The 15,765-nt window shown below is 41.0% G+C and overlaps 1 protein-coding gene across 2 annotated transcripts in view; it reads left to right on the forward strand.

Moving 5' to 3' along the window:
- The first annotated feature begins 7,585 nt into the window (after positions 1–7,585).
- Positions 7,586–15,765, forward strand: part of LOC116515865 (phosphatidylinositol-binding clathrin assembly protein-like) — a 46,970-nt gene continuing 38,790 nt past the window's right edge. Inside the window, exon 1 of one of the 2 annotated variants that reach the window (XM_032228150.1) lies at positions 7,586–8,082. In XM_032228150.1, the coding sequence (XP_032084041.1) occupies positions 7,953–8,082 (130 nt within the window). In that variant the 5' untranslated portion in view covers positions 7,586–7,952. The remainder of the gene's footprint in view (positions 8,083–15,765) is intronic. The other variant, XM_032228149.1, reaches the window with a different exon arrangement.

Raw genomic sequence — 15,765 nt, forward strand, 5'->3', positions numbered from 1 at the left:
CATGATATGATGACTTTGAAAAATTTAATACTAGATTTTTAAAAAGTTCTCTCATTGTTTTCTCTTTTGTGGTAAGAAACAAACAAAGGAAACAGTGAAAAAGTGAGGACTATGAACAAATGATTTCTGGGTGAGACTTAAAAGTTCTGCAAATGACAAAAGCAATTGTTGCATAACATCCTTGCTCAGACATAATATTTGAGTTTTTGTAGGTTGACCCATGATACAAGGCAATTGAGTGCAGTAGCCATGAAATCAGTCATTGATTATGCAACAGATAAATGTTCTCTTTTTAGGAGTGGAAACAAATTACATTTTTTATAGGTTTTTGCACTTAGTTCTGGAATTACTTGATCTGGACAGAGAAGCGTCTTCCTATTACCTCCCTATAAACAGCTGCAGAGCTAAGCGTTACATGTGCTTGTGAAGATACTGTTGAGAATATCAGCTGAAGAACACAACTTGTTTTGAAATTGCAAGTTTCACCAAGATGTATACCTGAAGTTGATTTACTTGTAAGTTAGTGGCCAACCATAACAGATAACCAATTAAGAGAGTTGGAAGGGACCTTATAGGTCCACAAGTCCAACCCCCCTCTCAAGCAGGAGACTGTACACCATTTCAGACAAAATGGCAGTCCAATCTCTTCTTAAAAGTCTCAAGTGATGAAGCCCCCAAAGCTTCCGAAGGCAACTTCTGTTCCATTGGTTGATTGTTCTCACTGTCAGAAAGTTCCTCCTTATTTCCAGGTTGAATCTCTCCTTGGTCAGTTTCCATCCATTATTCCTTGTTTGGACTTCAGGTACTTTAAAAAACAGCTTGCCCCCCCTCCTCTCTATGGAAGCCCCTCAAATATTGGAAGACTGCTATTATGTCTTCCCTGCTCCTTCTCTTCACTAGACTAGCCATGCCCAGTTCCTGTAACTGTTCTTCGTATGTTTTAGTCTCCATTCCCCTAATCATTCTGGTTGCTCTTCTCTGTACTTTTTCTAGAGTCTCAACATCTTTTTTATAGTGTGGTGACCAAAACTGGATGCAGCACTCTAGGTGTGGCCTTCCTAGGGCTTTATAGAGTGGTATTAGTACCTCCCTTGATCTTGATTGTATCACTCTGTTAATGCAATTTAGATTTCATTGGCTTTTTTGGCTGCCGCTGTACATGGCTGGCTCATGTTTAATCGGTTGTCCACTAAGACTCCAAGATCCCTCTCATAGTCACTGCTATTAAGCCTGGTTTCACCCAGTTTATATGTGTACGTTTGGTTTTTCTCACGTAAGTGTAGGACTTTTCTCTACATTTAATTTCATTTTGTTAGATAGAGCCCAGTGTTCAAGTCTGCCAAGATGCATCTGGATCTTGAGCCAACCTTCTAGAGTGTTAATATTCCTGCCAGCTTAGTATCATCTGCAAATTTGATAAGTTCCCCTTCTGGTCCCTCATTTAAGCCATTTATGAAGATATTGAAGAGTACTGGGCCTAAGACATTTTAGGAATCGTAAACCATCGCAGACCATACAGTAAAACACACGATATATGCAGAGAAATATGAAACTATATGTTTTTGGGCAGCAATTACTCAGCACAGAGAGTCACAGCAGGTGGCAGTATCTAGCTAACCCTGGTGATTTGAAGAACGCTAAACAGCATTAGATCCGATCAAAATTTGGGCAGATGAAAGCCAGAGCTCTAAAGCGCACTAGGAAGTCACAGCTTAACCAGATTGTGGTTTCAGTACCATCCTCACTTTGGCAGCTCTCATCATCGGTGGTGACAATATCTAATTCTGAGGAAACACCCTGATTTCCAAGGTTTTTCCTCTGGTCCAGTTAATAGTTTATAGTTTGGTACTTGTTGAGGAAATCAGCAAGGTGTTCTGGGTTCTTTTTTCTTCAGTAAGCTGCATTGTGACTATAATTTCTTGTACCAGTCTACAATTAATTTCCTTCTTTCTCTCCTTCTCCAGATTTAGTGCTTTCAATGGTTAACCATTCATGGTTCAGTTGACAACCAATTTCAAAGCTGAGCTGACCTCAGCCAAAAATTTGTCTGTCTGTCTGCCTGCCTGCCTGCCTGCCTACCTACCTACCTACCTACCTATGTATATCTACCTACCTACGTATCTATCTACCTACCCACCCACCTACCTACTTATTACCTACCTATCTACCTACCTACCTAACAAAAATCTTGTGAAAAGTGGTATTCGATTGCAGGTTATTTTTTCATCCAGTTTTACACCAAAATTGTTACTGTTATCTTTAAACTGCAACCAAATTAGGTGGAAATATATCCAGGAATGTGTTCTTTTTTTAAAAAAAAAATCAAACGAAACTGCTTTTTCTATCCCCCGATGCAGTGGTGAGTTCTTCTCCCTATTGCTACTGGTTCGCTTCTCATGGGGTCGCAACTCCTTTTGTGTACACGTGCTGCGCACACATGTGCACCCAATTGCCCCTGCAACACCCAGCTTCTTGTCGGAGCTTGTGCAGGGGCCGTGTGCTGTGCACGCGTGCGCAATTGGCCAGTTGCTTTAAAAACCGGTATAGAACGTGGGTGGGCCAAACAAGCCACTATACCGGTATGCTGTCAGCTGCTCCCAGCTACTACCGGTACTCCCATACCAGACTATACTGGCCGGAACCCACCACTGCTCTGATGTTGTCTAACATTGGCCCTAAAAACATTACATTAAAAAAAAAAATTATTGTTTTACATCACAAATTCCATTTCTATATTGAACAGTGTGTTTTCTAGGTGTCCAAAGTGTTAAAATATAATCTTCATAAACATATATGAGATAATATCAATCATTATTGAAAAGTATACTATCTTCCATTATATCAATTATATAACCATCAAAATGTTTACTGATCATTTTTCTTTCTCATATAGTCCCTATTTCATGTAAATCCACTCATCTAACCTCCGTATCTGTCAGCTAAACATTTGTAGAAAAGTTCCCATGTCACAAAATATTCCAAGTCTTCTTTTTCTCTGATTTTTAGAGTTAACCTATCCATTTCTGCGCATTCCTGAATTTTTTTTGATTATATTATCATCTGTAGGGGTTTCTACCTTTTTCCAGTATTGTGCGCATACAATCCTTGCTGCTGTTAGAATATGTAAAATTAAATATGTGTTACCTTTATTATAGTTATGTGGAAGCATGCCCAACAGGAATGTCTCAGGTTTCAAGTCCATATGTTGTTTTGTCATAGTTTCCAGCCATGTGTGGATTTTTTCCCAGTATTTTTTTGCTTTGGAACACGTCCACCATGAATGAGAATATGAACCTGGTATTTGGTTGCATTTCCTGCATTTAACAGATTTATTTTTATACATATTCGCTAATCTTACAGGTGAATAGTGCCATCTATAAAACATTTTATAGAGATTTTCTTTATACATGTTGACATTATGATCATAATTTCTATTCCATAATTTCTGCCTCCTGTCCAAATCTATCAAAATTTCTAGCCCAAATTATATAAAAAAACACATTATATTTTAAATCATTTTCCAAAGGAGCAATGGTCAGCCTCTCTCCAACTTTAGATTGAAAAGGGTTCTGTGTGTGTGTGTGTATCTTTTGTTTTGCTTCATAGCTGAGGACTCTGATGAACAGTTTCACAGCCAAACAAAAAGATCCTATTCTTGCTCAGGGTGTACTGAAGTCAGCTTTTTCCAGATGCACTTGGCGTCTGGAAGCCTGGTCAAAGCTCCCATTGTATTCTCAATACAAGCATTTGTGGACGATTGGCACTAGCACGGTCACCAATAACCCGTCCTTGCACAGGAGCCAAAACCAAATGGGGTGAAGCTGAATTCACTGTACTGTACTGAGACTTACACGGATGGCCAGCAACAGGTCTCTCCAATTTGCTGTCTTTGAGTCAACCATTTATCTATATATCTTAATCCTTACTAGCACTGACGATGTTACCTAGTTAGGGTAGTGAAACGTTTGCAAGAAAAAAACCAAGCTCAGAGAGCACCAAGGATGACCCCTCATCCATCCATCCTTCCTTCCATCCATCCATCCATCCATCCATCCATCCATCCATCCATCCATCCATCCTAGTCTAAAATTAAGGGTAATGTCCAGTTGTGTCTGAGTCAAGGGGGCGGTGATCATTTCCGTATCTTAGCTGAAGGGAGCCAGCATTGTCCGAGAACACTTCCATGGTTATGCAGCCAGAATGACTTTATGCTGAGGTGCTTAGAATGCTGTTACTTTCCCACCAAAGTGGTACTATTTATCTACTCGCATTTGCATGCTACCAAACATCTAGGTGGGCAGGAGCTGGGGCAAGTAATGGCAGCTCACCCTGTTGCATGGTGCTTGGATGCTGAACCTAGCTATCAGCTGACAAATATGGCCCAGCATCTTTAACAACTGAGCGATCACACCCCCATCTGTATCATCAATCTTTCTTTCTTTCTTTTTTCTTTCTTTCTTTCTTTCTATCCATCTATCTATCTATCTCTATCTATCTATCTATCTATCTATCTATCTATTTATATCTATCTATCTATCTATCTATCTATCTATCTATCTATCTATCTATCTATCTATCTCTATCATCTAATCTATTTCTCTATTATCCAAATCTATCTGTCTATCTATCTATCTATCTATCTATCTATCTATCTATCTATCTTCCAAATCTCTCTATCATCTATCTAATTTATTACTCTATTACCCAAATCTATCTATCTATCTATCTATCTATCTATCTATCTATCTATCTATCTATCTATCTTCCAAATCTATCATCTATCTAATTTATTACTCTATTACCCAAATCTATCTATCTATCTATCTATCTATCTATCTATCTATCTATCTATCTATCTATCTATCTATCTATCTATCTATCTATCATCTATCATCTATCTATCTATCTATCTATCTATCTATCTATCTATCATCTCTCTCTCTCTCTCTCTCTCTCTCTAATCATCTATCCATCCATCCATCCATCCATCTATCATCTATCATCTTTGTTCCTTATGCCATTCATTTGTAAAGCTCACAAGATTAGTTTTTCTCGCCAAGTACACATATGCATCCGAACTAGATTGTGCTGTTTCTCTGTGTCATATATGTGGGTATATGCATTATTTTGAATTTATTTTGTCATGTTTATGTAGTGTATATTGGAGGTGGTGACCTTTTGAGAGCTGTATGCAATGAAATTTCAATTTAATGTATGCCAATTAATGTACATTCAAAATGGCAATAAAGTGTTCTGTTCTATTCTATTCTATTCTATGTCTAATTTAGAATCCGCCCATCTTGCTCACATAAAATCTTAATTGTCCTTGCACCTAAGAGGCAAGGACAGTTAAGAATTCATCCTTACAAGTTAACTGAAAGACGGGGAGCTGCCTTCAGGACGCTAATAACCAGCCCCACAGGGTGTTTCTTCTGAGCTCCCCATGAAGTTGCAGAGCCACATTTTAACTCCTTTGCCGGAAGGCCAGGCGACTGACTGCCAGATTGGATCAGCCAGGCAGATCCTATGGGAGACGGTCAGCATTGTTAATGCCACTAATGATCGTTAATCCCTTTTCCCAGCAGCTACAAGGTGAAATACCAGATCGTTTCACCTTCATTAGCATAGCTAACTGCATTCACACACCACAGACCCTGCTTGAATGCACAGAGGTTATTTGAGCAGGGGAGCTTTTGCAACCCGAAGGGGCGTGTAGCTGGAACCCAGGCCATCTTAAGGACCCCCCCCCCCCTCCAAAGCCCTTCTGCTGCTGGGCGAAAGCCCTGATTGCATTCAAGCAGGAGGCGTCTTTTCTCTTCCCTCGACATTGCTGCGGTCTTTCCATTTCCAAGGCCAGCCTGCCATCCATTGAGGACCTGTACACTGCACGAGTCAAAAAGAGGGCCGTGAAAAGATTTACAGACCCTTCGTATCCTGGACATAAATTGTTTCAACTCCTATCCTCAAAAAGACGCTATAGAGCACTGCACACGAAGACAACTTACTCTGCTAAACAAATAATTCCTTCACCACTGTCAAGCTATTTACTAAGGCTGCATTTCTATTATCGTGTTTCCCCGAAAATAAGACAGGGTTTTATTTTCTTTTGACCCCTGAAATAAGCACTTGGCTTTATTTTTGGGGAGGTCTTATTATTTTTGAGGTGCAGGAGGCAGCGAGCGTGGTCACCTCATGGCTGCTGCTGTTGCAATATTTTCAGAGAGACCTTATTTTCGGGGGAGGGCTTATTTTAGCACATGCGCTCAAAAGCCCGATTGGGCTTATTATCTGAAGATCTTATTTTTGGGGAAACAGGGTACTATTAGTCTTCTCATCATTTCTATCACCCATCTTCTCCCACTTATGACGGCAGGACTGTAACTTTTTTGCTTGTATCCTTATGATTTATATTGATATTATTTCCTGATTGCTTATTTGTACCCTGTGACTATCATTAAGTGTTGTGCCTTATGATTCATGATGAATGTATCTTGTCTTTTTATGGGTTCCACCACAAAACCGCAGAGGACAAAATCACGCTCGACGAAAGCGCGCATTTGACGTCATCACAGCGCGACGAAAACATCGCGCTGTGATCGAAAAATGTAAAAATAAAGCGAAAACCTTACCCTAACCCCCCCAAACCTAACCCTAAACCTAATCCTTAACCTAACCCTAAATCTAACCCTAAACGTAACCCTTAACCTAACACTAAACCTAACGCTAACCCTTAACCTAACGCTAAACGTAACCCTAACGCTCTAAACCTAACCCTAACCCTAACCCTTCCTTTATGTGAATCGGCTTGCTTTAATTTTAATTTTATTTCAATTTTTAATTTTTTTCGTTGCGCTGTGATGACGTCAAATGCGCGCCTTCGTCGAGCGCGAGTTTGTCCTCCGCGGTTTTGACGGGTCACGCTTTTTATGTACACTGAGAGCTCATGAACCAAAGATAAATTCCTTATATGTTCCATCACACTTGGCCAATTAGAAATTCTATTCTATATTCTATTCTATTCTAATTTCATTTATTTCATTTCTATTCTATTCTTTTACTCTTCTCTATTCCTAATCCTAACCCTATTCTATCTATGAAATCTCTTGCACTTTTCCCAAAGGGAGCTCTTCTCAATCCAGGCACACAGACAGATCCCTCAACAAAGGACGACCGCCTTCCTCCCCTCCAATCGGGGGTGCCAAAGCAGCCGCCCAGAAGAGGCAGCCCATCCCCGCCAGCAACCCACCCACCCGCTCCTTCCTTTCCCGTGGCAGGGACGAAGCCAGACAGGCGCCCATCCTGCATCACGGAGTTGGCTGGCCAGACTCAAGAGCCGAAGATCCTCCCGGCTCGGGAGCTTTGCAGCAGCCCAGCCCCGTCCCACCTCCCCCGAGGCTGCGGAGACCCCTCACAAAACCCGTCCCGACGGCCCCGGTGCGGCTGCCACCATCGCCCGGCTCGAGCCCCGCAGGCTGCAAGCCAGCGCTTTGGCCCGCCCCTCCTGGAGCGCGCGCCTCCGCGCGCGGGGCGTGGCCGGCCTGGCGAGCTGGGGGGGCGTGGCCGGCGTCGCGGGCCGCCGGTCACGTGACGCGCCGCCATTTTGTCTGGCGCGGGCGCGGGCCTCTGAGGTGAGGAGGCACCGGCGGCGCCGCCGACAGGCCGGACGGGGCGGAGGTCTGGCCGGCCGGGAGCCGCGTCGACGTCGTTGCCCGCGAGAGAAAAGCGAGAGAGAAGGCGAGAGGAGGCCGGAGGGAAGCGGACAGGGCCGCTCCTGGGCTCAGCCTGGGCTGCACGGCAGCTGGGCCGGGCTTGGCGGCGCTCCGCCCCGCGGCCTGCCTGCCGCCGCCGCTCCTCCTCCTGCTGCTGCCGCCGCTGCCCTGCGCCGTCGGGGAAAGTCCGCCGCCGCTGAGGGGCCGCCGGAGCCGAGCTGGGAAGGGAACGCTGCCGCCGTCATGTCGGGCCAATCGATCACCGACCGGATCACGGCGGCGCAGCACAGCGTCACCGGCTCGGCCATCGCCAAGGCCGTCTGCAAGGCCACCACCCACGAAGTCATGGGCCCCAAGAAGAAGCACCTCGACTGTGAGTGTGGGGGAGCGGCGGGCGTGAGAGGGATAGTGGCTGCCGAACACGCGTGTGCATTCCCCACGTTCCTCTACCCCGTGTCAGGGGCCCAGTGTGGGGTTCCAATAGCCGCACTCTCCGATTGTCCCCAAGGTTGGGTGTCGGCTCGTCCTGACCGGACTTAACCAGGGCTTGAGTCAGGCCCAGCGGCCGGAGTTCTGCATTTTGGGCCCCTGACCAGAACAAGGGGTGGGGGCTTGGACAGGGGGCTGTTTCTGGAAAAGCTGTGGTTGGGCAGCCCCCCACCCCTAGCCCTCCATGGGCCAAGTGGATAAAATGGATGAATTGAATTGAATAGAGTTTTTCATTGGCCAAGTGTGATTGGACACACAAGGAATTTGTCTTTGCTCTCTCTACATAAAAAGACAAGATACATTCGTCAAGAATCATAAGGTACAACACAATGATAGTCACAGGGTACAAATAAGCAATCAGGAAACAATCAATATCAATAGTAAGGATATCAACAATAAAGTTACAGTCCTGAGTCATAAGTGGGAGGAGATGGGTTATAGGAACGATGAGAAGACTAATAGTAATAGTAATGCAGCCTTAGTGAATAGTTTGACTGTGGTGGGGGAATTATTTGTTTAGCAGAGTGATGGCGGGGGGAAAAACTGTCCTTGTGCCTAGTTGTTTTGGTGTGCAATGCTCTATAGTGTTGCTGTGAGGGTAGGAGTCGAAACAATTTATGTCCAGGATGTGAGGGATCTGTAAATATTTTCACGGCCCTCTTTTTGAGTCATGCAGTGTACAGGTCCTCAGTGGAAGGCAGGTTGGTAGTAATTGTTTTTTCTTCAGTTCTGATTATCCTCTGAAGTCTGGGTCTGTCTTGTTGGGTTGCAGAAGCAAACCGTGGCTGGGCTGCATGGACTGTCAGAACAGCTTGGATGAGGGATTGAACCCAATTTTGCAGGAAGGGTTCAGATTGAGTGTGTGACAGAGATTTTATTTTCCTCTTTTTCCTCAGCCCTGGAAGAGTTAATCTCTTCTCTTTTGGTCAGATGGTGAGGGTTCCCCCTGATGTAATGACCTGCCGGCATCTGTAACCTGGCTTGTTGGCATCTTGGGTTATGGTGCTTTGTTGGCATCCCTTCCTTGGGCTCCATTGTCGATTGAGGGATATGATCTCTATTCTAGCAGTTGTCAAAATAGTATCTGGGTATGGAGCTATGCACCGTGGACGCAGTGGCTCAGTGGCTAAGACACTGAGCTTGTTGGTCAGAAAAATTGGCGGTTCAAATCCCTAGTGCCATGTAATGGAGTGAGCTCCTGTTAATTGTCCCAGCTTCTGCCAACGTAGCAGTTCGAAAGCATGTAAAAATGCAAGTAGAAAAATAGGAACCACCTTTGGTGGGAAGGTAACAGCGTTTGGTGCATCTTTGGCATTTAGTCATGCTGGCCACATGACTATGGAAATGTCTTCAGACAGCGCTGGCTCTTTGATTTGATTTTATTTTATTTATTATTTATAGGCCGCCCTTTTCCCTGAGGGGACTCAGGGCGGCTTACAGTTCATGGGAGGGGGTGTGCAAGACAAAGCATAAGACAGTACGTGAATAAAAAAATAAACAATAAAACACAACTTTCATTCAACATTCGGGTGGGGCGGATTAGAATCTTTATCCCCAGGCCTGACGGGATAGCCAGATCTTAAGGGCTGTGCGGAAGGTCTGGACGGTGGTGAGGGTGCGAATCTCCACGGGGAGATCGTTCCAAAGGGTCGGAGCTACTACTGAAAAGGCTCTCCTCCGCATAGTCGCCAGTCGGCACTGACTGGCGGATGGAACTCGGAGGAGGCCTTGGCTTTGAAACAGATGAGCACCATCCCCTAGAGTTGGGAACAACTAGCGCATATGTGCTAGGGGAACCTTTACCTTTATAGAGCTGTGCACACTACTAGACCATTTTTTCAGATCCAAATCACAATATGTCACATTAACTTCTTTTGGCGCTACCTCTACTTACCAACTTGGGAAGTAGTGTATGTGTTTGGCAGAAGGTTTTGTTTTAATTGTCAGCTAAAGAAAAGGGTGGAAGAGAGGAAGCATCAGGTGATAAAGACTGCCTGGAGTCCTGAAGAGCTGATACCAGTTATTGAGGATCAGATAGAGCTCTGGGTTAAATGGAAAAATCAATATGTTTGGGTTAATCAGGTGGCTTCCAGTCCTTATCTTTTTGGATGAGCAGGTGCAAAGGTGATCAGCAACGCTGCTTCATAGTTGGGGACAACAAAAGTACAGTTTGCCAGGCAAGGTCGATTAAATTTGCTGAAGCCACTTTTGGTATAAAACTCTGAGGAAGCATGATTAAACAAATGAGTTGTCACCACTTTGATGAGTCCTGACCAGTCATTAGAGAAGGTTAAAGAGGAGGTGTGAATCAAGTTAAATGTTTCTGTCTTACGGAATCAGTAATGTTCTGCCATATAGAAGAAAGATTATGTGTATTAGGTTAATGGGGTGGGGAATTGCTGTTTTAACTTTGTTTAAAAAAGCAAACACCAAAATATATAAAACACAGCAACAGTTTTATTTCCTGAGTTTCTTCGTTTCCTCCCGTCTCTGTGCTACAAATAAGTATGCCTCTTCCAAGTAATTCAGATTTAAAATATGTCTTCTTTAAGTTTGAGTTACTTGGAAGAGGCATGTTTATTTGTACCACAAAGATACAAATAAACATGCCTCTTCCAAGTAACTCAAATTTAAAATATGTCTTCTGTAAGAGATCTTAGAGAAGCAGGTCAAGTAACTCTTCATAATACAACTGCCTCCAAATAAAGGAAATTCTTGACCTAATGATCTGAGGTCTAAAGCCTTCTATTAACATGTCAACCAGATAAGATAAGGAAGGCTGGTTCTGGGCTTTCAGGGTTCATCAGTATAAATTCAGTTGTTCAGCCTTGCTTTACATATAGTGGTTAAAATGGTCTTCTTGGAAGGTGGTTTTTATTTTATGCTAGAAGGTTGCAGGAGAAAATGAAGTTTCTTGGAATCAATATGGAACTACTAAACCTAATGGCATTATTTATAAGATGGACAGTCAGTCAACTGTTTTGGCTGGATATTATGTTTTTCTCCAGGACCCAGTGTGGTAGACAGCTATTGTTGCTTAATAATAATAAAGCTTATATCACAAGATGTAGATTATTCCAAATAAATCTGCCATTGGCAATTTCGATGGTGATTTTGTGAATGCTGATGGCATTCAAGTGGTGTTCCAGTTGGTACTTTCTTTGCTTTGCCATAGTCCTCTATTTTGATCTGCAGGGGTGGGTATTTTGGGATTTTTCTCCAGTTTTTTTCTTCTGCGTTTTTCAGGTACTGCCACATTCAGTATCCAGACTATTTTTGTCTTAGCAATTGTTAAGTCTGTCATGTGGCATATGCTTATCTGTCCCAGGGCTCTTTGGCTTTTTCATTTTCTACGGCTTCTTCTACTTTGTGTTCTTACCAGTTCTTGCAGGCCAGTAGTATTTTTGGCAGATATTCCAATGCACCATTGTTGTTACCTTTCTTATTCCATTCTTTGTAACAAATCTTAGCAATGATCTTGCATTATTTTATTATGGTTGGTTGCAATCAGCCACATATTTATACTGAATTTGGCATTTTTATCCAGCTATCACTATTATTATTATTTTTTAAAAGCTTCATTCTAGCTGCCTCTATGCAGTTATTTTGACAGCATTAAGAAAGTGGCTTAACCTTGCTTTAATCCAGAATGTTTTTGTTTATTTCCAAATGTAGCCAACAGCCTGGGATTCCCTGGTTAGCCCCATTCAAATGCTAACTGGGGCCAACTCTGCTTAGCTTCTGTGATTAAGCAGGGACAACTAATAAGCCAAAGATCTGAGCCCAATAATATTACTTTACAATTTAGTAAGCAACATAGATAATAAATTATTGATTAATCAGGAATCTTCTAGTTGCTCTTTGGAATTTTGCTGATATTAAATGCAGTTCCATGGCATGTACTTTTATTGAAGCTTTCACTTTTTGTATTTTCTTTCTGTATTTTCCTGTTATAATGGAGCAAAAGTTATAATGCAGCATTAAATTTGCGTCACTTTGACTTTCTAAATAAGTGCTTATATGTTTTGTTCTGCAAAAAGACACATTGGTAAGAAACATCTGCTTTTTCTCTGATGTTGCACATAGAAATATGTACACTTTTATTTGTATTTATTTAAAGCTTACATTTCTTTTGAGACAATACTACCTGTTCTATACTCTCCTAGCAACAAGTTTACTTTGATACTAAAGCATGCATGCATCATCTGCAGTCACAATTAGCAGTGCTAATATGAGATTGTCATTTCCTAACCTTTCAGCTTGCCTAACTGTTGCTGACTATCCAGTTGTGATTGTTGTAATAGAAGATGCTAGCCTGGAAAAAACTACTTGACATATAGGTGCATTATTTACTCTGTATATCTATTTAAGCCGTACATGCTAATGTTTATTTACTTTCAGAAAGGTAACAGATATCAGTTGTTTAATTCTAGAAGGATAATTGTTGTAGGAGCAGCAAAAATCTTATGGCACCTAAAAACTTATTGTTTCTTCAAATTCTTAAACTTGCTTGAACATTTCATCACTACTAACCACAATCCGAATATATTTTTAATTTATAGTTTGTCGAGATTTTGTATGTCTTCTGGTTTTTACTTCCTGTTCAGATGTCAGCTTAAAATCAGTAAACTCAATTGTATAAGGAAGTTAGGAAGTGAACAACATGATAGAGTTGTTCAATAACATTGAAAATAGTGATATTTTTAAAAAGATAATAGATTTAATCTATTGCAGCACACAGAGTTGTTCCAATGAGTTCCACTACATTCATTTAAGCATTATGTCTATGCCATAGTGCAAAGAAAGAATTAAATTCAAGAAGGCATGTGAAATGCTTATTTGATTTTTGTTCAGCATGGTAGGAAAAATCTATACAATGCTGCTAAATCTACCCTGTTTCTTTTGTTTGGAAAATGTCTTATTTAATGGTGAAAATGTAAGGTAAGCTAATGTGATGTTGAATGACATCATTGGATGTACATAATACAAAAAGGTTAACAAATGCTGCCATTCCCCCCTTCTCTGTGTTTCTCTACATAACAGTAGCTACTATTTATGAACATTCTTCATTTTTTACAGCTATAAAAATGATTAAAATAGCATCCTGGAGGATAAGTGAAAAGTAATATAATTTAAGAGCAGAAAGTAGGTTTTGGTCAGAAGACAAACAAAATTCAGAATGCTCCCATTCAATTTACTTCAGGTCATAGATTTTCAGATCATATACTAGCTGTCGTGCACATTAAGTATTGCTTCTGCATATTACATGTGCATTGATTTAAAGCTAGGGATTTATTATTTATAGCAGGGGCAAAAGTCTGATTAAACTGAGTATAATGTCCCAATATTTACTGTTGCATTTCCTAGTCGGTGTTCATACTAGTTGCTTTAAATTATATTTTGTTTCATTCTTGCATCTTTGTTGCATTGTTTACATTTCAAGCTATCACTTTTCCCTAGGATTAGTATCCTAGCATTAATTAGGAAAATATAGAAGTCAGTAGTGCAAGCAAGTATTTATTAAACAAATTGTGTTATGATTCAGTATGTGATAAATCACAGTGGCTCCATTCGCATATTGTATTAGGCCAAACCAAATTAATTATGTTATGTCTTTCATGATATATATAAATCCATCCATTAGGTGGGTTTACGTGTCTTACTAATGCATAATGTGGTTTCTTAGCATTTCAATTGTGCAAACCCTGACATTATCATTTGGCACAATATAGGAGTTTAATCACTGTGGTTCAACTGATGGTGGCCCAAAGAACAAAATAACAATACCACAGTGTGCTTTATATGGCAAAGTGTCTGCTACCTCTTAATTTGAGTGATTTAGAGAATTTATGTTTATATATGATACATATACAAACACATGCTCAAACTAGTGTTGAGTGCTTGCTTTTAGGATCATTGCTCAGGCATGCCAATTTTTCCTTCCTAGCCACTCTTTAGAACTTAAAAAAAAATTCAGCTACTCTTATAGCTACTCTTATAACTGCCACTTGTAAAACTTTTATTGCAACATAGAAAACTATTGTAAACCATAATCCCATCCCCAGCCACAGCTCCATCCTTTCAGTGGATAACAATGACTGCACATTTTTAAAGGTTAAAAATGAACGTGCATGACTATCTAGGTTTGTTACAAAGTTGTGTTATTCTTAGAATAAGGGCATTTTAGTACCCCGTCATAGCTTCCTGAGTTTCTGTATTTCTCCATATTGTCAGAAGTTCTCGATTTAATTCCTGACAAGATCAGAAAGGAGTATTTATTAGGATCTCTAAAATTTATCTAGATATTAAAATTAAAGTGATCTATTGTGACCTCTCTTTAAATATGATGTAAATGTTTAGAGAAGTCTTGGAATCTCACAGAACTGTTCTTTTCATTTGTAATCAATACCTATTTTATGGATATTAATTATTGCTCATTAAACTATATATGGTTTGTATTCACCTGCCTTTCCACGATATTTCAATATGGCATGGCAGTTAAAATGCTTACTAGAGTCAAATCATCAAATCCCCAAATCCCCTTACTTTGCTGTGGGTGGCAATGACATTTCTACTTGGATATTAAATAGAATTATTTTTTTTGCATGTTTCAGAAAAAATGATGCACCTTGAATCTACTCTGGTCTGTTTCCAATAATGCATGGGATGTGTGTGTGAAGAAGGAGGACACATAATTATTAAACTTGCCTTTTCTGCAGATGCATAGAGTGACCTACATATTTTTTTTCCTTCGACACAACCTTGTGAGATAGATTTGACCAAGAGATAGTGGCTATGTTTGATCTGAGGTATGGTTTGCTAATTAACATTTCTGGATTTTCATGCACAATGACCCAGAAATTAAATACCAGTCAGGATTCACACAATATTCACACAAAAGAGCCGAGGTGGCGCAGTGGTTAAATGCAGCACTGCAGGCTACTTCAGCTGACTGCAGTTCGGCTGTTCAAATCTCACTGGCTCAGGGTTGACTCAGCCTTCCATCCTTCCGAGGTGGGTAAAATGAGGACCCGGATTGTTGTTGGGGGCAATATGCTGACTCTGTAAACCGCTTAGAGAGGGCTGAAAGCCCTATGAAGCGGTATATAAGTCTAACTGCTATTGCTATTGCTAATATACTAGGCTAAAAGCCTGGCTGACCAGTCAGTAATTCAGGTAGTAATGAAAACACAGCCAATGAGTGGCCCATAATGGCGCAGTGAACGTGTCCAGTTGAAGGTTCCAAATCATACGGCAGCAGAGATGGGATTCTGCTTTTTTTTTAAAAAATAACTCAGATTTATTGCTGGATAAAACTGTTCAGAAATCATGTCACCCAGGAATGTAGTTCAGGCTAGTTATCATGTTCTAGATAGGCATTTTTCACAGTTTCCTTTCTGCTAGATGTGATGTTCACTAATCAATAATGGATTTTCAGTACAGAAGGTTTTGTTGTTTTACTATTGTGATTGTGAATATTGGGCAGTTATGTTGATTTATTATAACAGCATTCTTGCTGGCTGGCAATCTTCACTTGCCAATATTGGCTTTTGCTACACAACACAAG

Source organism: Thamnophis elegans, chromosome 12, assembly GCF_009769535.1.
Source record: "Thamnophis elegans isolate rThaEle1 chromosome 12, rThaEle1.pri, whole genome shotgun sequence".
In the NCBI taxonomy this organism is placed as follows: domain Eukaryota; kingdom Metazoa; phylum Chordata; class Lepidosauria; order Squamata; family Colubridae; genus Thamnophis; species Thamnophis elegans.